The sequence below is a fragment of the Pleurodeles waltl genome, chromosome 12 (genome assembly GCF_031143425.1).
Source record: "Pleurodeles waltl isolate 20211129_DDA chromosome 12, aPleWal1.hap1.20221129, whole genome shotgun sequence".
NCBI lineage: Eukaryota > Metazoa > Chordata > Amphibia > Caudata > Salamandridae > Pleurodeles > Pleurodeles waltl.
In genome coordinates, this window is record NC_090451.1 from 190,947,609 (window position 1) to 190,970,057 (window position 22,449).

The following is a 22,449-nucleotide window of genomic DNA, read 5'->3' on the forward strand; positions in this document are numbered from 1 at the left end:
TCAGTGCTCCGGGGTCCCCGCAGGCGCGCGGAACTATTCAATGCTTATGACTATACATGGAAATCCCCTACGAGAGAAGTACATAGTTTCTGTTTTATCTCAAAAAATTATTTTACATCGAAAAATGGGGGGTGAGACACAGATCTCAATTACAAGTACATCCTCACCTATCGTAACCGCACTTTGGCTCTCATCCGCCTTTGTCCGTCAGATACTCAAACTGGTGAAACGCCCGCAAGGGCATTCAGCATAAATGCTCAAAATGTGACTTGCATCATTCAACTGATCACGTGGAAAGGGAATGCAAGCAGTCAGACTTTTTGAAACGGAGTGTGTTTTATGTGAGTCAAGGGAAACGTGCAACTTGTACCTACATTTTCCAGCAAAAAACATCAAATGTCACCATATACTGGGCGGGGGAAGACTTTCAACATATGGCTGGACCTGAAATCAAAAGGAAACTTAAGGGTGGCTAGACTCTAAACAGCCTGCCATGTGTGGAAAGTTCAGCCTAGACCAATCGACAAAAGTGCCAATGCAGGCTGATAAAGTCAAAACAGGTCATCATGGGGGTACTCAAGGGCCATTCACAGTGCCTACCAGAATACTACACATCAGTGGCATATAAGTAATCCTATGTGTCCGGAGCTTTGTTTAGTGGCTACTCCCTATGAATAAGGGCATGCATAGTGAGATACTATACATGTCTATCTACAATATTTTGCAATACATGACACTGATTGCTAGAGTTGTGGCAGAAGTTGCCTTTGAAAGTGGTTCCTCAATAGATAGAGCAAAAGAAGCTGGGTTGGCTGTTTAATTATCTGTAAATGGGACTGTTAGAGATGCTTTGACAAAGTATTTACTTTAATGATGTGCCCAGATGATTAATTTTTCAGGGCCTAAAAGGGGAGCTATCCAGAGATACCTGGTGTCTGCCTCTCACACTATGTTTTGCAAGACATTTCCCCCCCCCCTTCAACCTGTCTTTTTTGTACCCTTTCACCTTTACAAGGAAGTGTCTGAAAAGTATTCATCATCAGATGAGATCTAGTCACTAGTTTTCCTTTTCTACAGCCGCTTGATCAACCATTTTGTCTTGTCACTCAGGGATTTCAACAAGAATTTACAGCAAATTTTACAGCTCTGAGGTTTATGCTGCAGATGAAGGCAGCAAAAGCAGTCAGAATGTGGATCGTTCCCGTAAAATACTTTCACCCATATGGGGTACATGCACTAAAGAGAGCTCTCAGGTGACTCAGTCATTGATTGGTAGAAAAAGGCCGCCTTGAAAATCTGTACTCTAAAGGAGAGACAACGTAATGAGTAAAGACACCAAAGCTACTAGAAAAACTGGCAAAATGGTGACAAAGTTTCTCAGTGCTCTGAGAGAGATTTCCTTTCACATGATCTGAAATAGAAATCTGAAGTATGGAAGCATTTAGGAGAGTGGAGTTCAGGGCACTCCCACCTCATTGGTTGGAGTTTTGGTCATATCTAATGTGGTGATTGTGGTACTAAAGTGACACAGCTTTTATGCTGTACTTTTTTCAATGCAGTTCTTTAATATTGCAATTTAACATCACTGCGGGACTTCCAGAAAGACTGTGGGGAACGACGCAAGCATGTGAAAGTTTGAGCTATCCGATGCTGGAGAACTGGACATAATAGAAGCGAGGACGGCAGAATGATGAGACCATGTTGGTTGCAGGAGTTGAAGATCAGATATCAAACTGTAATCAATAAAATCAAATCTGATCAGTAACCAAACAAGTGAATGTATATTGCAGATGTTTGATTGAGCTGAAGATGAGAAGTAGCAAAAAGTTTATGGTCATCAGCCCAAATACTGAAATTCCATTAAGACAATAAGCACAAAGCGCTAGGGGAGACAAATTCAACAAAGGATTATCTAAAACTTTTGCGTGGGTCAAGTGGACAATAAACTAATTAATAGGAATGGATGAAAAGTCAGAAGATTAAAAAAAGAAGGAACTCAACAATGGTGTAAAAGGCCTTCAGGATACGTAGGAGTAGTGTCCCTTGAATGCAAACCCTCTACTCCGATATCATTCTTCCTTGACTGGTCAAGAGGAAGGGTTTTTGCATAGGAGCACGTGCTCAGAAGTCTAGAAGAGTCACAAATCCAGGCTACTGTGACATAAAATGTCAAAGTTATCATGTGAAATAAAGTCTGTTATTTCTGCTTTATGCTTAGGCAACAAGAAAGTTGCAAGACATTTAACACAACATGGGGAGTTGTGAGCAGTAGAGAAAATCAGTTGCAGTGATGTTCATTCTGTTTATAGGGTGAGGGTTACATTTAAGAAGCCGGACCCTTGTGTAAGTCCCCTGAAGGGCAGTGTCTTGCTTTTGCTGCAAGTCAGAGGTGCTGGACGCCTAAAATGCAGAGCTTCCAGCACTAAGCACACTCGAAACACAGACTGCTATTTAAGGAATAGACAGGCTACCAGAAAAAAGTATAGTTGTGCCATGGAAAATAAAGTATAGAAATCACTATTAATAATGAAAAGCTCATTTACGGATCTGCAAATAAGTGAATATTCCACTTTGGTGTGCTTGGCAGCTTAGGTCAGTGAAAAGAATAATTTGTCTCACCTTACAGCTGCACCCATTGGAGTGTTCAATTTAGGATGGGAATTAATGCCAGCACCTGAAAGTATGGAGATATATAGTTTAAACTAATTTTACAACAAAACATATGGTTACATTAATGAACACAGTACAATTATTATTTTTGGACACTCACTCGGGCTTTGATGATGTTGGATAGGAGAGGAAAAGCTGAAGAATGTTCTGACATAGTCGTTTTTCAATACATGGGAAGGTAGGGATGCCAAACACCTGAAAGATAATCATTAAATGTCAAGTTTAACACAGAGACCACAACACTAATCTGCACTGCTTCCTTTTACTATGTCATAAATCAAATCATTTATAGCTGCATGTTGTAACCATATGACTTTTTGCTCCATTTTATGGCAGACACGGTTTAGGATAATAAGGAAGCTAAGAGAGTCAATATGCTGCAAATGAAGGTAGGTAAGGTTAATTACAAGCAGCATACAGACATGTACAGCACGTAAACCAGTCAGATTTCCCTGGCCCCCAGAGTTACAGACACATCTATACCTCTGAAAAAAAAAAGAGAAAGCAGACAGTACTTGTCGGTTATACTCATTTGGAGCAGAGGCTTTTGGATACAACAAATCTCCAAGCAAACTGGAAGGGATTAGGAGATGCTACCAACCCCATGTCTACCCATCCCTAAAAAAATAAGTACATACACAAATATTTTAGTGGGGTTTATTATTCCTCAACCTACAGTACAAAATAAGGCTTGGATTATGATTACAATTGACACCAGCAAAAGGAAACACAATTAGAGAAAGAGTATACACACAAAACATTATGTTTTCCAGTGAGACGTCTTGCTTACATTTGTTCTCCGACCTGGCATAGACCTACTATGTAAAATTTCCACCACCTATCTTGGTACTATCCATATGACTGGGCTGCTGACTTAACAGTGGAAAACCTACTCCGGACAGTACAGCTCCCTAGCATGCAGGGATACAGTTCTGAGCATCTGTATTTTGGTTGCCTAATAAGGAGCTATAGCAACCAGTTAATGTAGTAACTAATGCTGAGTGAGATAACTTGTTAACTCATTACTGGGCTTAGTCTTGAAGTAACCTATTGCTGAGCCAAGTGGCAAGGCAACCACTTATCAGAGGGAGTTTTTGCAGTGCAGAAGCCATTAGTGAATCATATTCTCAACAGCGTCACAACGGGTATCAATTAGAATCATAATTGAACAATACGTAATGGAAAAGAGACAAAAAGGGAAACACCAAGCAGGTCACTGTGATTGTATTTCAAAATCAGTGAACCAAAAAATAAATGCTACAGCATCCACATTCATCTAAAGTAAGTGCAGTGGATAAAAAAAAGAGGTGAACACATTGTGCTTGTGAATAAGTGCCCGTGAACGGTGCATGTGAAACACAAAGAAACCAGAAAAGAAAGAAGCATATAGGCAATGCTTGTAAGATTTTAGTACATGAACAAAATAATACAAAAGAATTTATAAATCTCATGTGAAATCATAAGGCAAAATCTTTCTGTTTCAAATGTTGATGGTGTTTCAACCCCAATTATTTAAGTTCATCATCAGAACAGAATTGCACGCAGATAATGTAGTGCTGTCAAGAGAAGAAAGAAGCAGATTAGAGAAAGGAAGAAAAAAGAAAACCAAGGATGTGTGTGGAGGTGAGCAAAACAGACTCACAGACCTGATTATTTGGTCGGAGCAAAAGTTGTTGCAAAAGAAGATGTAGACTCCCAGAGTTGAAGTGTCCGAGCCATATACTATGGACTAAATCATCAAGGCGTATGTATGAGTTACCGCGAGTGGTAGCACTGTAGAACTCAAAAGAGGGTCACTCTGACCTCAACACCTAAAGGGTTAAGAAAAAGTAGATCACCATTTCAACCAAAATCACTGGTCAATTTAAGCCAATTTGTATATAAACAAACCTCACAAATTGTAGCGGCCCAATTAGTCAAGAATAGATCCATATGTTCCGGAAGTAAATCTCCAAACAAGAGGCCCGCTAGGGAACGCAGAATTTATGCCATTTAGAAACACAAGTCAATCGTGAGCGTCTAATTAGAAACAAGGACAGAGACCGAAGCAAGCATCAGGGTCATGATTCCAAAGGGCCCAAAAGCGTCAAACACACTCTCCACGCACGTCATGTCAGTAACCATGCTTACCTCCGTACACACAAGGCACCAGCCTTAGTCGGAAACCTTCCCAAGTATGGGAAGCTGCGCGGGACGCCAAAATAAAAGAGGATGGAAGTCGTGCAAAAGGCTAGAGTGCGCCGCTATGGTTTGCACCCCAAGTATCATGGTGAAATCTCCCAATACCTCAGGATCAGAGTTCAAAACGGGGCCTTGGAAAAAGGCCAATTAATTGAAATTATCAGTACAGGAGAATAATTTATAAAATCAGCCCTGGTGAAAGATAAGAAAAGGAAAAAAAGTAGTACAAGCTCAAAAGGTGAAAGGATCACAGGGGAAAGAAAAGAGAGAAAGAGGCTCTACTACGTTCAGCCAATGTATGTACAATCCAAATAAATGTTCATCATCAATTTCAACGACTTAGCACTGAATAACAATCATTCAATTGGTATCAATGTACTCATTCTTATGATGCAAAAAGCAACAATTAACCCGCTATCAAATTGTCCCAAAAAAATGTCCATATCCAGGACACAAATGCAGGAAAATGTTCTTCTGTCAAAATCACACATGATGCAAATAGAAATTACTTCAAATGTGCATGAAATGCATATATATTGATTTTTTTTTTACAACAATCTTATAATACAAAAACAAGTTAAAGACATGCTCATGTTAAACATATTTTTATAAAATAGCCACACTATTCCATTCGTCAAGTATATTACGTCCACTACTGACCGAGTCACAACGAGTGATCCAGCGGCATTCGCAAAGTTGTAACAACTGTGCTAGATCCCCATCCCATTGACGGGGAGGAGGGGGGGGGGCTGGTTGGTCAATCACTTGTCATGTTATGTATATTTCATTGTGGTTATGTGCTAGAAAATGGGAGAAGAAAGGGGCATTCTCCACTCTACTCCGGATCCTGCTCTTATGTTGTATAATCCTGGTCTTAACCATTTGAGTACTTTGACCTATATATATCTTACATCAGAAGGGCAACAAATAGCATAGATGATATTGCTGGTTTAGCAATTGCTAAACTGAGAGGATCTTAGTTTTCTCTCGATTGTAAACATACAAAATGGCAAAGTTCTAGGCATTGCAAGCCACAATAGATTTCCCCCTTCTTTTGAAGGTAAAAAGTGTCCTGATATAAAAATATTGTTGTTGGTGAGTGTGATTTGTAACAACTAAATAAAAAAAAAAATCACTAGGAATTCTAGTTGGAAATGGGTGTGCATTGAAGAATGAGTGTACTATTTCCAAACCTTCCAATTGGGGGATGCTGGTATACAGTGACTATGTACAAACCCACCAGAAGGTCGGTCTCTTGGTTAAAAGCCATGTCTTCAATCTGTGAAACCAAATGCATGCTGTCCTTAATATAGGTGGAAGTAGAGGGAACACATTTTTTTTAATCACAGTCAATATATTTCTCTAGTGACTCCAGAACGGAATCACACCCTCAGTCAATTGGTCTACCTGCGGTGTTAGTCAAATCGGTGTGTGTTTTAGGAAGTACATACAGTACTAGTGCACTGGGGTGGTAACTGTAAAGGTGGCTATGTTCTTTTATAGAAATGATTCCTAACCCCAATGCTCTATTTGTAACTTCTATGATAAGTGATTTGAAGTCCAACAGGGGATCTGAAGGCAAAGGAGTATAGTGGTCAGTGTTAGACAACTGTCTCAATATCTCAGTACTATATCTATCAGAATTCATATTAATATCTCCACCCTTGCCTGCTAGTTTGATAACCAAATTCTGGTTTTCCTTTAAAATATTGAAGGCTTGTCTCCCTTGCAAAGTCAGGTTATACGGGACATACTCAAAATACTTTTGAATATCTAATACCTGTTGAAGGACTAGTCTTTCAAAGACCAACATTTCAGCTGGCACTGAGGAGGATGAAGGTAAAAAAGTAGGGGGAAGGATGGCAGGGAGACCACACAGTATCATCTGCCTGAGGTCCGACAGAAAAGAAGTATCTCAACCTAATTCCTCTGAAAAATTTCAGTAAGTCCTCATGCAGATTGAAGACATTTTTGCGTTCTGTCAGTACAAAAGAAAGTCCCCTACTCAAAAGGTCAATCTCCTGTGAATCCAAAATATTTCCAGATCAATTAAACAAGGGGATCAGATTATTCTAAGTATTAGTAATGTCTTGTGCATCTGCTGTTACTGCCTGTTCCCGAGTAATCAAGGCCGGTTTCACAACCCTATCTGAAATGTTTACTGGGGGGGCCCCCAATGGTAAAACGTTTGTCGTGTCTGACGCTCCCCTGGATAATCGTAATGGAAGTTCCCTCGGCCCCTGCCCCTTCCGGGGCCTCGGAGCTTCTCCATCTTGTCCCAGTCTGCCTGGTACTACCTGAGGGGCAGGTCAACACAGTTGGTGATGCACCAATGGGGTGCTGACTGGGCAGCGACCTGCTTACCAGACACATCCATATTTTCCTGCTCTGTCTATTGGACGTGCATCCCCAGAGCCTTGGGTGCTAGCACGCTTACGAGTAGTAGCCTGATGGAAGTTGTCCCCTAATGTATGTCTGAGGGCGAGGCTTTGTATTTGTTTTGATACCACTGCGTTTAGACCCTGGCTTTAACCAACTCCTTGAAGACTCTATGAGCAGTTTTTAGCATTCCCTTTAGCATGGGGAGGAACTGTATGAAGCGCTAGTTGGAAGCTAGTGTCTCCACAATGAAATCCTCACCCCCATGGACTTTATGCATTTCTAATTGACAATAAGCAGCTGCCCACTGCAGGGCCTCATTGGTAGGGATGGTTTAGCAGGATAAAGGTCAAGATCAGTATCCCCAGGCGCCTGCGGGTCAAAAGAGCAGTCATAGGGATCCAGCGGATACCTTGAACTGTCTTCCCCCCTCACGGCACAATACAGCGAACACTCTGGTGATGCGTGCGGAGGAGCTGCATGGGGTGGAGGTGAAGTCTGGTGTAGGGCTGGTGGTGCAGAGAAAGAGAATGAAGCAGACAGGGTAGAAGAAGCAAAGAGCAAGTGCCCCGATCTTGGCGCCTCTTCGTCTTGACCGTTGGGTCAGGCTGCAAATCGAAAGAATCCTCAAACGTTAACTTCCATTTGTGAGGAATTGAGTCTCAAAGATTTGGTGGAATTTGGGTGAGGATCCTGCCAGTTTGTGGATGGATCAGGATCTGCTTCTGCCTGGCATTAAGCTTGTCTTGAAGACGTTGTGGAATAGGCTGCTCTTGGTCCTCAGATGAGGTGGGAGTGGAGGACAGTGCATTGGGTACTGGGAGCCAAAGCTGTTTTGTAACCCATAGGTGCAGAAAACAGCTTGGCCGTCGATCGAGTATTCAAGGCAAAGATGGTCTGGAGGGTGTCTTCGATGCCTGTGGTGAAGGAGTTATCAGCGTCAAGAGCTATGGCTTAGATGTCTGCTTCAGCGCTGGATCTCAAGCATGTTGTTGGTGCAGACCATGGCCTTGTGGCAGTCCAGAAGATTGAGGCTGGGCTTTAGGGCTCAATGTCCACTCGCTCGAGCGCAATGCTTTGCCTCCGTTCAGTGATCGGGAGGTGGAGGAGGTAGGGGTGTCATACCTACAGCTGATGTCTTACTGTAAGTAGCATATTCTTTTGATGGATACTTCTAATCTCAGATTCTTCAGCTTTAGAATAGATATTAAGGCAGAAACTCTCAAGGTAGATGATCAATGGAGTGGACCAAATGGGAGAAATATCCTTGCCACCAGATTTGGCTGCCAAGGCAGTAGTGCTCCATGAATGTGTGCACAGACACCCATGTTGAAGTCTGGCAGATGTCAAGTACAGTCACTCTGCATGTCAGTGCAGTGGTAGTGGCCTTAACTCTGGCAGAAGTGGCTCTCTGAATTTATGGAGACTACTTTTTGGCCAAAGCACAGCAGTTCCTCATGCAGAGAACTATCTAACTCAAAGAGTCTTCTTTTGCACAGCATTCCCTTACTTCATCCTGAGGAATCTTACAAAAAGTTGATCGTCCACCAGATGGTCCTTGATGTGGTCGATGTAAAACCTTAAACCTCTTTTGATGTCAAACCAATGGAGATTCTTCTCTTTTGAGGGTGAAGTGGAGCAAAGAATGGTGGGACAGTGATTGATTGCCCAGCGTGTAAAGGAAGTGCAACCTTCAGGAAAAAAGTGGCCAAAAATCTCAGCACCAGTTTGTCTGATAAGAAAAAAAGGTAGAGTAGGCCTGCTGTGCTGATACGGCCTGGCGTTCACTCACGTGCGGAGCTGAAATGATCATAATGACAGTCTTTAGGGTCAGAAGATGCAATGATCAACTGTGCAGCAGCCCAAAGGGAGCACACACAAGAACATCAAGAACCAGTTAAGGTCCCACTGTGGTATCACAAACAGTTTGGAAGGGAACATGTGTATCAACCTTTAAGAAACTGTAGCACAACAGGTGATTTAAACAAGGGTTGATGGGCCAGCAAATAACCTTTAATAATGTCCACTGTAAGGCTTTGCCGTCCCAAATATATATATATGTATCTCATCTGATAATTTGGTATGCCTAGCAGCACGGAGGACAACCACAACCTCAGGTGGGCGAAAGAATGCAGTCAACTGCTGCCACTCAATCTCCTAGCAGGGAGGTGTAGACTGCCCAGATTTTAGTGCAGAACCCTGTCCTGCTGCTGCAACAGCAGATCCTCCTAAAGTAGCAACATGATCAGGTGACAGACACTCATGCTCAGAAGCTCGGAGTACCACACTCTCCTGGTCCAATCCAGAGCCAGTAGGTGGACTTGGGCCCAGTTGTTCCTGATCTTTGTAACTCGAGGCAGGAGAGGCAATGGTCAAAAGGTGCACAGGAATCCTGTGTTCCAATCCAGCCATAATGCATTCCCAAGCAAGGATTTTGTTGCAATAACTCAAAACATCAAAAGTTTAGAGAATACCTGTTGTCAACAGTGGTGAAAAATCTAGCCAGTTTCCCTAACTGTCAGAAGATGTTCTGTGCCACTTTGGGGTGCAACTGCAGGTACTTCTACTGAACTAACTGTTTACAATCAGGGGTATTCATCAACACTCCAGCCAACTCCAGAGGCACAGAGCCTCTAGGCACAGGATCCAAGACCCAACCCTGCCCTTCTTGCTGAAATACCACACAGTGATAGTGGCCGTGAGAACTTGTCCTCGCCTCCCTATGAATGACAGCAGAAAGTCCTTCAGCCCCAGACAAATGAACTGTACCGTGTCTAAGACAGCACTTATAAAAGGAAGCCTCTGTGAAGAAGTCAGGTGCAACTTTGGTTCTCTTATCATGAACCACAATAACGTAAGGAGACTTGCAGTAGTTTGCAGGTGGTCTACACAGACTGTTGCAAGCCCACCTTCATCAGCCAGTCATCGAGATAGGAGAAAACTGCTAACCCCAACCCCTGAAGATTGGCGGTAACCACCGCCATCACCTTCATAACACCCAAAGGGCACTGGTGAGGCTGAAGGGGAGCATGGCAAACTGAAAATCCTCCTGCCTACCCAGAACTGCAGGTAATAACTGTGGAGTTGCAGGATCAGTACATGAAAACACCTTCTGCTAGTCCCAGGTCACTATCCAGTCGCCCGGATCCAGGGCAGACAGAACCTGGGCCAGCATGTGCATTTTGTATTTGTCCTTCCATAGTAAGAGCACTTCAGAGAGAAGGGCTGCAACCCTCCATCCTTCTTTGGCATGAGGAAATAACAAAAATAAAAACCTGTCCCTAGTTCTGCATCCAGAACCCTTTTGATGGCTCCCTTGGAGAGTAAAGCTCATATCTCCTACATTAAAATGGAGAGGTACTCATCTGAGAGCCGGTGACGGAGCTGCGGTGGGATAGAAAGCAATGGTGGGGGATAATCATGCTAAAGGATCTGGAGGACCCATCTGTATGATACGATGGATGGAGAAAGAACATGATTCTCCCTTCACAGGGTGGCTCTGCACTACTAACGGTAGGCTAAAGTTTCTTGGAGGCTGCTGCGATGGAGGATGGTGTCTGGGAGGACTGATGCCCCAGATTACCTATGTGATGCCTACCACATTCACATCCAGAAAAGGACTAGGGTAACTGCAGAGTGATGGGGAGATTGGAGTTGCCTATATGCCAACCTCCTTGTCAAGCCTTGGGATTTTCTGACCTGGTGAGGAAACTGCCTGGCAGGGGACACAACACTGTGGTCATACTCTCCTTTGAGAGTTCTATGGCAGACTCAACTTTTTTGCTAAACAGACATGAGCCATTGAAAGACATGTCCTGAGAAACCAGTGGCTCGCCCACACTCCAGGCCACAGAGCACCACACTGGCACCAACAGCCAGTCTTAGACAATCACTAGTATCAAGGCCAGCACAAAGCATGTATTTGGCGGGATCCTGACCATCATGCATGGACTGAGGCAAGGAGGCCATAAGCTCTTCCAGGACTGCTGGCAAGATCCTTCTGGCCACTTCCCAGGGGCATGCATATATAGGCCCAACAAACCACGTTCACCGACGACACTGCTAGACTGGCTAAGGAGAACACTGGTTTCACAACATGTCAATACTCTTAGAATTCCTGCTTTTGGGCAGGCTATGAAGTCATAGGGAACACACAGGGCTTCACTTTGTTGATGGAAGCTTGGACCACCGGACTCCAGATTGGAGTAGGATGCTGTGTAGGGAAAGCAGGATCGCTAGGAGCCAGCCTATAGCATTTGCCCACCTGCCTAGTCAGTGGCAGGCACAAGCACGGTTTTGACCAAGTGCCCATTAAGGTAGCAGTCAGGGCCTCAGTTAACAGAGGCAAGGGCTCATGAGGTGATAAATCCAGGGTGTCCATGCAGAAATGGGCAGGTGTCACTGTGTATGTATGATTCAGGCTCACTGGAAAGGCATTTTTTGATTTCTCTATAATTTTGACCCCATGGACGGATTTGCACAAAATATAGCAAATGAAGAGCTTAGGCGGCTAAATTTCAGCAAGCCAATTTTTGTGCAGATGCATGTAGGGGGAAACACTGAAGGGGAAGCGGCAAAAAAGTAGTGATTTCCCATTTTAGCTTATGTCTACAGCCCAAACGGCTAAAAGTACTACATGAAAATTGCTATGAAAACAGAACGTTACTCAGAAAGTGTGCTTGTATTGGTTTCGTATAAATCCACCGAGTAGTTTTTGGGGTATTATTTAAAAAAAAAAAAAAAAAGTTACCAAGCTTAATTTAAAGGGTTAACACGTTTTATAACTCATGAGTCATTGCTTGCGAAACCAGTGTCAACCCTATTTTGAATTTAGGAAATGAGATTAGCTGGATAACGGCTCTGAATTGTTTTTCCTGCCCCGTTGACACTAAAGTCTGCACCCACTATCGAGGTGGCTACCCCCAAGGTAGTGTGCGGGCTTCCCAGAGACATAGCCCATAAGAGGAAAAAATGCTGAAAATGTTATCATGTGTGACTGTTTTAGGTGCTGGAACTGAACAACAGATTACTCTGAAGAAGAACTGGAATAACAGGTAAGTAACCTTTCCTTCTCATTCAAAAGAATACTATCATAAGCTCTGATCAGAGTAGCAAACCCATCCCTGACAAAAAGGTGCAAAATAAAAGTAGAGAATGTCATCTACCTAAAACATTTGTTAGTGAAATCTGTCGGTCCTGGGCATCTGCTTTGGAATCACAATCCTGGCAATAATATTTTGTGAATATGTGCTCAGACTTCCAAGGAAAAACTTTAGAAATGTCTGATAAAGGATTGTCTCTTGAGGAATCTGCGGCTAGATGTCTCCATCAGATGATTTATCAGTTTGAAGGAGGACTGAGTAAAGTTCCCACTTGGGAGTAGGCCTCCTTACACACAGGAAAAATGTAATACCCTCTAGAAAATGTCTGCTACTGGCACTTTGCAAAAAGAGGAGTCAGACCTTTTCTATAGGTTGTTAAGACTGTAAGTTGTACCATAATCAAAGCGAAGTGCAACCTTAATCTTGCTAAATGGAGGTATCTGGCAATGACCAGGTTCCAAGATGAAGCAATATATGGACCTGGAATCGGCCTAAGAGGTAAGTGATGGGAAGGTTAGGATGTAGGATCTAGACCCTGAACATGTGCTGCAGATACGGTCTGAATGTCTGCTTCCTCAGTGGCCTTTCCAACAGACTTAGAAGGTAGGTGAAACACCATTGGCGTGGCAACTCTGGAGCTATGCGGGTCATCCTGACCTTGCAGGAGAATAACTTATTACTGTTGGAATGAGGGTTATTGGAAGAAAGGTTTATAAAAACGTTCAGAACCCTTTCTTCCACCTTATCCTTGGTTGAACGTACCTTAAGGCAAAGTATGCAATTCTGTTTGTTTCCTGCATCTGCAAAGGCATGTATTTGCAACTTGTTTTGAGAAAGCCAGTCATAATTTTCTAGGAATGTTCTGCTGACCGAGAGTGCTTCTTTATTTTAAACACTTGGCAAATATGCAGCTATTAGGTGCAAGTTCCAAGCTAGGACCCATTTCCAGATCAATGGAGATTCCAGAGACAAAGACCTGAAACAAATCTCTCCTCGCTTTTTCAAACTGTTACTGTACTGTCTACTTCAAACATCAGAGAGTTTGTCTTGAAAGCTGCCAGGAATGACTTTAGGTTAGGTGGCCTGCTCTCAATTATAGTAGTTTGTAAAAGCACATCTTTCTTGGACCATGTCCATGCACCTGAAGGAAATCTGCATAAGTACCTCATTGCGTGAGAGAGGGAGTCATATTCTTCTGCACCAGGTTTGGTACCACAAGGGGAATAGGACTGAACTTCAGACTGAGACTGAGTGACTGCTTCTTCCTAGCTATTGGTATACCAGCATCACATGTCCTCCAGGAATTGTTGAAAAAGCCTCATTTGCATGCAATACTTGGAAAATGTAGGATGCCACTGACCCTCGTAGAGAAGATAACTGATGAAGGCTCAAACTCAGTGTATTTAGAAGAGTTCCATGCTACAGATAGGTGATACTATCTGCTCTGAAGGATACACTTTTGTGACCAGAGTATCCAGTAAAGCAGCTAGGTGGTGAATGGACTGGACTGGACTGGACCAGGTGGTAATTTGACATGGTTGACCTGCAAGCCCAGTCATCTTATTTTGGCTCAGTACCTCCTGTGATGTTGAGGCATTGATCAGTCAAATCTGGCTAGGAGGGGTTAGACTAATATTTTCTGCTTTCTTGGGTACACTGCTACCACTGGCATACCATTGGATAATGTTTTCAGGGCTGACTTCAGGCCAAATAGAAAGACCTTACATTAGTATTGACTGTTAATCACCTTAGAATTTCTAATGCGTCACCACAGTTGAAATATGAAAATATGAATCTCCTATGGTCTATGGTGCACATCCAATACATGCTCATTCAAGTTTCTAACCCTGAACTGCAACCTTGGGGTGGTGGACACAAAGGTCAAAAAGCAGTAATTTGGAATGGCAGAAAGTGCTGCCCTGAGGGTGCAACTCAGGACAATAACTAAAAATACCCCAAGACACTGGATGCAGTTGTTGAAAGAAATGTGATGTAAAGCTAACATCTGTCATTTTTCTCTTTTTATACATTTGTTTGCGGTCTTGATAGAGAAAAGGTCAGAATTTTTGCTAGGGTCCCATTTTTGTAAACAAAGTCACCAGAATGAATTTTTTGCCTTTTTTTGATGCAGGACTTTATGCACAACTTGTTTGTCCCGATAAACTGTTAAATTATTGTTGGAGTCACTCCTGATGGTTTTGGAAGTATCCTCATTGAGAAACGCCTGGAGGAGGAGACGAGCTGCAAACAGTAGTCACCTTGCTCTCTAATCAGCAAGCCTCTCTCGTTATATTTTCCATTGTTTTAGTCGATAAGACATGCCTACCACACTGCAGTGGATAACGGGAAGGAGGAATTCACTGCTTTGCCAGAGTCTTCCCCATGGCTTGTGATGAAGGCTGACCACTTATTCCTTTGTTGGATTTGCGACAGCAAAACAGCAGACTTTACTGCCGATGTTGCTGCACGGTGATCAAGGAGGTCCAACTCTCTACAGAAAACAACACCTGTCTAAGGACTTCTGGTGTGGTTTCTTTAACTCCTTGAATGTGTATGGTATTTTTATACCATAAAGAAACCAAAAGGCAGTACAGAGCTGTAAATGCTCCAGGACAATCAAAGTCAACATGAGACAGGAGAGATGGTTTGTTTGTGGACCTTAAATGTTTTGCAATAGTGTTTTTTTGTTTTTTTAAGAGAAGAGTCTGCAACTTTCTCCTAAACTGGAGCAGCATTTGGGCCGATGGATATGAATATGTTGCTCCGGATCCCGGGTGCATAGATGAAAAAGGCCTTCTGCGTTATTTTTACTCTTTTACACTTCTTGCTCTGCAGTCTGATGGTAAGCTGAGAACCACCTGGCATGGTGAGCCTTTCTGAAAGTTAAGCAGGGGTACTGGTAGTGATGGCTTTGTACATGATGTTGATAGTTTTGAAAAGGTTGTGGGCCTGCATGGGAAGTCAATGGGCTTCCATTTGCATGGGTGTGATGTACTCATATTTCTTGAGGCCTTGGATGAGATGTGTTGGAGCATGTAGGTTGCCTTTAAGGGTGCCAGTGGTGAGTCTGGGAGGCCATGGAGGAAGGTGTTACTACCATACAGATGCAAGAGTACAAGGTCTCGAACAGCAGTTCTGGAGTTACTTTCTGAATATTTTCCATATTGTGTAAAATGTGCAAAATAATGACTTCAAATTTGGAAGAGCCAATCCTTCTTTCTTAGTGCTCCTACATAAAGTATCTATTACTTAATCTGGGACTCAATTTAGACCCTAGAAAGGACTAAATCAGATTCAAGAAATTGAGAATATAATATACATGGATCCACCTCAAACAGAAAATTAAGTAATGGGGGTACTGCCATTTTTATTAAAGCTACCCTACCAAGGAGCGAAAGAGGGAGCAGCATCCACTTGTCTAATAATCCTATCATTTTACTTAAAAGAAGCTTATAATTCATATAATTTTTCCACATCCTCTGTATAAAAAACACACCATATATGTTTGGGTCAGGCGTGCGCACACATCTGAAAATCTGGCAACAATATTTCTATTGGACAGTTACTTAGGATGACCTCAGTCTTAGATCTGCTGACTTTACACCTACCTAATCTTTGAAAAGCTGAAAAAAGTCAAAATACTGTCACCTGGACTTCCTTTTTAGGGGTCATCATTAACATAATATCAGCGTACAGCTTAATTTTCGCCTTCTGAGGAATGGGTGACTGAATAATTCTGTCATTTCGAATAGCTAAAGCTAAAAGTTTGATTAAAAAAAAGCAAAAAGGACTGGTGAAAAGGGACAGCCACGTCTTGTCTTCCGCTGGTCTTTATAAATGCCCACATCAAATGCATTTAAAATCAGTTTAGCTTCAGCGATATAATAACTTCTATAAGTCCTGTGGTCTGGGTGTAGGAAATCCAAATCACTCTAGAATACCTAAAGAAGTTTCCCAGACAACGTGATCAAACATTTTTTTTTTTTTTTTGTTGAACGCAGAAAAAGAGTTGCCCGGACCTACTTTGAAGCAAACACATCTAAGGATATAATTAGATAATTTGTACTCATGCAGAGCTACAGCTCTGCTATAAAACCATACTGGTCTGTATGTACCAATTTAGGTGTTCTTTTATTGAACCTATTTGCAATCAACTTGATTACAAATTTGTAATCCCAGTCTAGAAGCGTGATAGACCGATAAGAACTGGGATCTCCAGGATCTTTTTACGAAAACAAACCACATTCCCAGAGTTGAAAGTTGAAGGGGTTGCACCTCCTTTAAAAACAAAATTGTCCAGTTTCAGCAAACAAGGATTTAAACATTCTGCTTCATATAATTCAGAGCTAAACCAATTTGGGCTATCCACAAGCTGCCGCTCTACCTCTGACAATGCCAGAATTGGAATATGATCTAAACAATGATGCAATTAAAGCCTATCCGTGTAAGCGTGAGATGCTATATAAACTCTTAAAAGGCACTAAAAAAAAGCATTCATTTCATCCTCAGAGAGGAAGCATGCACCTGTTCTAGGACATTTCAGGGGCACTAATAGTATTCTTCATGACCCACTCCTGTGCCTGCCATTCCATAAACTTACCCGCAAAATCACTGTCTTCATATACATTTTGCAGAAAGGTGGAATTTTGTATATAGTTCATAACATTCCTGAAGGCCAATTTCGATTCTTTAACACCTTCCTATTTTATTTTGATCTGTTTATCAAAAATCTCTTATCTTCATAATTTATCAATTTCTCTAAACAGACTTTTTCCTCTTACTGAGTTTTAAAATCAAGCTATAGCTCCCGAAATCACGAAAGCTCGCAGGGAAGACTTCATGGTGTCCCAGACCATGGTGGCAGCAGCTAAACCCTTGTTTCTTTCGAACAAAAACTTGATCTCAAATTTGCAAGCCCCTGTCAAGCTCTCTCCTACCAAATACATTTTAACAAAAAAAAAAAAAAAAAAACTCATCTTCGGTATTTGGACACCCGTCCCCTACTTAATATCCTCAAGTAGTAATGCAGAATAAGAAACCCATTCAGCAGCATATTTAAATGCTTCAACCTAATTGCTGATGATGTCAAAAAGAAGTCAATGCGTGGCTCACTTATATATCTTCTGAAAAGATACGTGTATTCCATTTCAAAGGGGGAAAAGCCAGTCTACAGGCATAAACTATCATATAAGATCTTGAATAGGCCCCAAGGCTTCTCTCCGTGCAGGTTTATGTTGCTTCCTATTGTTCATCATGTTATCTAACTTAGTCTCTTGTAAATTAAAATCTCTGCACACCCCGACCCCGCAATAATTTCCCCATCAAATGTGGACAATAATTGAAAGAACCTTTTAAACACACTAATATCATCTTCTATTGGGGCATTCATGTTAATTAATAATAATTGCAGAGAATTTATCAACTCACCCAGCGCTACCATCCTTTGATGTCAGTGTGCCATATGTGTATCTTTTCTTTTGTGCTCTTATTAATTATTAACATAAATAGATACTCCTATATTCCCAGCACTCCCTGAAGAGAAGCATTTAAAACCTGCCCAATTGCTGAACATGGTATACTAAAAAAATTATTAGCAGGGATGTGGGTTTTGTGTAGAAAAATAACTGTTGGATTATGTGCCTTTCATCCAGGCCTCTACTGCCTGTTTTTCCCTCCCATTGTTCAACCAGTTGACATTCAACAAGAACAACTTCATCATTTCACCCTTTTCAAAAGAACCATATTGATAGTATGTCGTGGCATACCATGATGTTGATAATATGATGTTGGAGCCTCTGGCCTAAACCATACCAAGCACTCCTAAGTGCAATTGTGTAAACAGCAACAACAAGTTCTAAGATAAATACTTGAATGCATTAAATTAATTCAAAAGTGCATGTTCCCAAAATACATAAATGTAGCACCAACATGAGAGCATGTCCATAAAATGTAATTTTTTTTGGCTCATACCCCATCCAAAGGGCACATTGTGAAAGGCAAACTGAGTTTGTGCGAATCAAATCTAACCAGCACATCCTAAACAGATTTGTCTTGGCTCTCCCCATTGCATAGCCACCCTGCCAATTGCATCGCGCCTCGGGCACCTCTAAAGGTGATTAAAGTGATTCCTCAAAAATCCTATAATGAGATATATATATATATACATATATATATATATATATAATAATGTACCTCCTTTTTCCCACTGCACACCCCATACACCCATCTGCCACTATACCCTCCCCCCTCCACTATAACAGGAGCACAGACATGCCTCCCGCCCCAAGCCCCCTGCCCGAAGCCAACCGACTCCATGACAGGATGTTCTTTGTCGTTATCTGGTTCAAGGTATAGCCCCTGCCCCCACCCACCCCTAAATCCACTCAACCCCTTTAATTCAGTTCAAACAACTGGCAAATGAATACAGTTGCCCTAACCAAGCTAGACTAGGTGAAGATGGGCTGTAAATGATCATCTACTTATTCCAATTAATCACATTCAATTGCCATAATCAACGTAATCATCCAGCTGCCCCCTAAAAATTCTTACCTAACCCAAGCTAAGTTCCCAGTTTTATCCCAGCTAAAATGTTTTGTTCCTGTGACAGAAAAAATGGAAACACCCTTTGAACAGAACTTTCAGTTTGGCATTTGAACCAAAGAGGCCTGAGTGTCTGAAGCCTGAAATAGTGCAATCAGATTCTTGAATTCCCTACGGTGCTGCACTATTTCAAAGGTCAACAGCCAAGAAGTAAACTCATTTTGAACTGTGAAATACTTTTCCTTGATGGATTTGAGCAACAACTTTTCTTTAAGCCTATAATCAACAAAGATTACCCAAAATGTTGCAAGCGTGCTTAGCGTGAGGTGCAATATGAAAATGCACTCCGAGTCCAAATCTTGAGAAAGGTTTGGTAAACATTAGCTCTTATCAAAGATCCAACAAAAGCAATCAGCCGCACACTGAATTCCTTTCCTTCGGGTACCTCAACAATCCTCAAATTCGACAACTTTAAATGATTTTCCAATTGCACCATTTTTGGTGAAGGGACCTGATCTCTTTCTTAGACTTCAGACTGACGAAGCTGCTTCTATTTTGTCTTCACAACCTGAAAGTCTTTGTTCCAGGCCGTGACAGCAGACTGCAAATTGAGCCACCTGGTCCCCTATTCTCACCAGACGCTGCTTAAGCTCATTAGCCAACTTCACCTGCTGTTGTTTCATAGACTCAATTTCCTCTAAATCCTTTACAAGCAAAAGTAACAGCTATCAGTTTTCAGCCCTTTATCAAGAGATTTCAAAAAGACTGGCTCCCTTTGTTGCATGACAACTGGCTTTGGAATTCCCACCCTATTTGCAGATTGACGAACTGTTGTGCCCTATACTGGCATTCCCAGAATTTGCAGGTCCTGTAAAACCGCTCCCCAACCCTCTAGAGAGGCATCTCTGGTGATTATCCACGGGGCTGGTCAATGAAGAAAAGATAGACCAATGAAAAGATGATGTTTCCGAGACCACCACACCAGAGCCTTGGTGATGACCGGAGTGATTTTGATGTGATCTTCAAAGCTTCCTGAGACCTGGAGCCATTATAGACTGAGCTGCTCTTGCAGGGAGCGCATTTTGAGTCTGCAGAGAAAAACTAGAGGTATGCATAAAGACATCATCCCCAATAAGGATTTGTAAAGGCTTACTGAAATGTATTATTTTCTTTGTACTGACTTTGCCAGAGATAGTAGTTTTTGTTGTCTTTCTTCAGTGGGGCAGGCCATGCTGGATTGAGTGTCCAGGTTTGCCCATAGGAAAGTTATTGTGTGTGATGGCTGTGGTTTGGATTTCTCCCAGTTTATAGTCCGGCCCAAGCTGCTGAGTAAGCCAATGCACTTTCTTGTTGACCTGCGTGCTGCCGATAAGGTGTCTGCTTTTATCAGCCAGTCATCTAAGTATGGAAACACTTGATGTTTTCTTCTCCTGAGAAAAGCTACTATAGTAGCTAAACACTTCATGAATATCCTGGGGGCTGATTTTAGACCGAATGGAAGGACTCAAAATTGAAAATGGCTTCCGGATACCATGAATCTCAGGTACTGTCAGTGGGCTGGCTGAATTGGGATGTGGAAATATGCATCCTTCAGGTCTAGGGTAGACAAACTCTCCCTGGTTCAACCGAAGAAGGACGTCCTGTAGGGTGATCCTGTGGAACAACTGTTTTCTCAAGTAGGTGTTTAATTCTCTGAGATCGAGAATCGTTCTCCAGTCTTTCCACTTTTTACAAATGAGGAAGAATCTGGAGTAGAATTATTTCCCTCGCTACGATGGAAGCACCCTTTCTATTGCGCCCTTGAGGAGAACTTTGTTGATCTCTCTCGAGTTGCTGTAGATACTTTGGGGAAGTTGTGCGAGGAAGATTGGGGGGAGGCATTTGGAAAAACTCCAGTGTGTTCCACACTTTACCAGCTGTAAGCCACACTTGTCCGATCTTATAGTTTGCCATTACTGGAGAAGAAAATTACATCTTTCTGCCTAGATTTGAGGGCAGATGGCTGGGGGTAGCCAGAGCCATGGACACAGCATGCTCTGCAAGATGAGTCTTTAGTTGGACGAGCTGAGTGTCCCCTGGTGGTAGACCTACTGTATGCCACTTGCAGAGGCTGTCTTTGGGTGTAATGTTGTCGAAATTGCTGAGAGGAGGATGCAAACGACAGATATCTGAATTGCTGGTAGCCTCCCCTATATGAAAACAAGTTACTTACCCGTAACTATAATTATCCAGTATTGGTTACTTTCATAAATTCACATGCTTGAATCATCTCCGTCGTTGAAGTGGGAGTCCCACGGTATATCAAAAAAGCAGTAAGTAAAAATTTCCATAGGCAATAATGCTAGCCAAAAATCACACATATAGCCTATCCAAGTCCTTTTGTAAAAAAGAACCAAACTTGACTTATGACCAATTAGGATTCAGTACCCTCTAGAATATTCCCCAAAGAGGCTCATTCCCTCAGATTTTCTAGCACAACAGTGAAGAGTATGAAATGGAAAGAAAATGTAAGCCTCAAAGGGGAGGAGGTTGGGTTGCGTGTGAATTTATGAAAGATACCAATACTGGATAACTGTAGTTACAGGTAAGTAACTTGTTTTCTTATCCAATATTGGATCTTTCATAAATTCACATGCTTGAATCTGAATAGCCAGCAGTACTCCTAATAACCATTAGGCCGCCAGTGGATGGTGGGTGCAAGCATTGTAATCTTTCTACTTATACATACATTTCTACATATCTACATTAAAACATATCACGCAATAATTGCGTAGGCATTACAAACCATTACATATCGAATTAAATATGCACATTCAAGTAAAAATCTCACCTCAATGAAATAGATGACGCAGGACTGCCTGTTCAACAAGTGAAACAGATCTTTGTGTTGATTCCAAACAGTATTGCTGCGTGAAAGAATGTGTAGTCTTCCACGTTGCAGCTTGACATATCTTGTCCAAGGCAATCCCTTGCAATAGAGCAGCTGATGTGTAAATTGCTCTTTTAGAACATGCCTATGGATGGCTGGATAGTGGTTTTCCAGCCTTCGTATGGCAAAACTGAATGGTGGATGCAATCCAACGAGGTATTGTTGCTTTGGTAACTCCTGTACCCTGACAATAGGAGACTAGCAGCTGGTCTGTCTTCTGGAGTTGTTTAGTACGCTGAAAGTAGAACTTCAAGCATCGTTTGATATCCAGTGTGTGGAGAGTCCTTTCCGCTACAGTTGATGGATTCAGGAAGAAGGTTCTTAATATCACTGGTTCGTTCAGGTGAAAAGATGAAGGTACCTTAGGAATGTATCTTGGGTTTGTTCTGAGAAGAACAAAGTCGTCTGAGAAATTTAAGGTAGGGTTCCTTATTGGTAAAGGCCTGTATATCGCCGACTCTCCTCGTGGACGTAAGAGCAAGGACAGTTGCCACCTTCTATATGAGATATTTCACGTCCGCTCTGTTAATAGGCTCAAACGGGGATTTCATTAATTGCAAAAAGACAATACTTAAATGCCATTGAGGAGTAGGTGGTCACACAGGAGGGAAAGTGTGAAACAGACCCTTCATACACTGTTTTATTAGC

At 42.1% G+C, this 22,449-nt stretch overlaps 1 protein-coding gene across 2 annotated transcripts in view; it reads right to left on the minus strand.

Annotated features, from left to right (window-relative positions):
• Nucleotides 1–22,449, minus strand: part of ZCCHC14 (zinc finger CCHC-type containing 14) — a 547,370-nt gene that overhangs the window by 288,933 nt on the left and 235,988 nt on the right. For both annotated transcript variants that reach the window (XM_069216334.1, XM_069216333.1), the window contains exons 6-7: nt 2,771–2,865; nt 2,620–2,674 (exon numbers count right to left, since the gene is read on the minus strand). In XM_069216334.1, the coding sequence (XP_069072435.1) occupies nt 2,620–2,674; nt 2,771–2,865 (150 nt within the window). The remainder of the gene's footprint in view (nt 1–2,619; nt 2,675–2,770; nt 2,866–22,449) is intronic.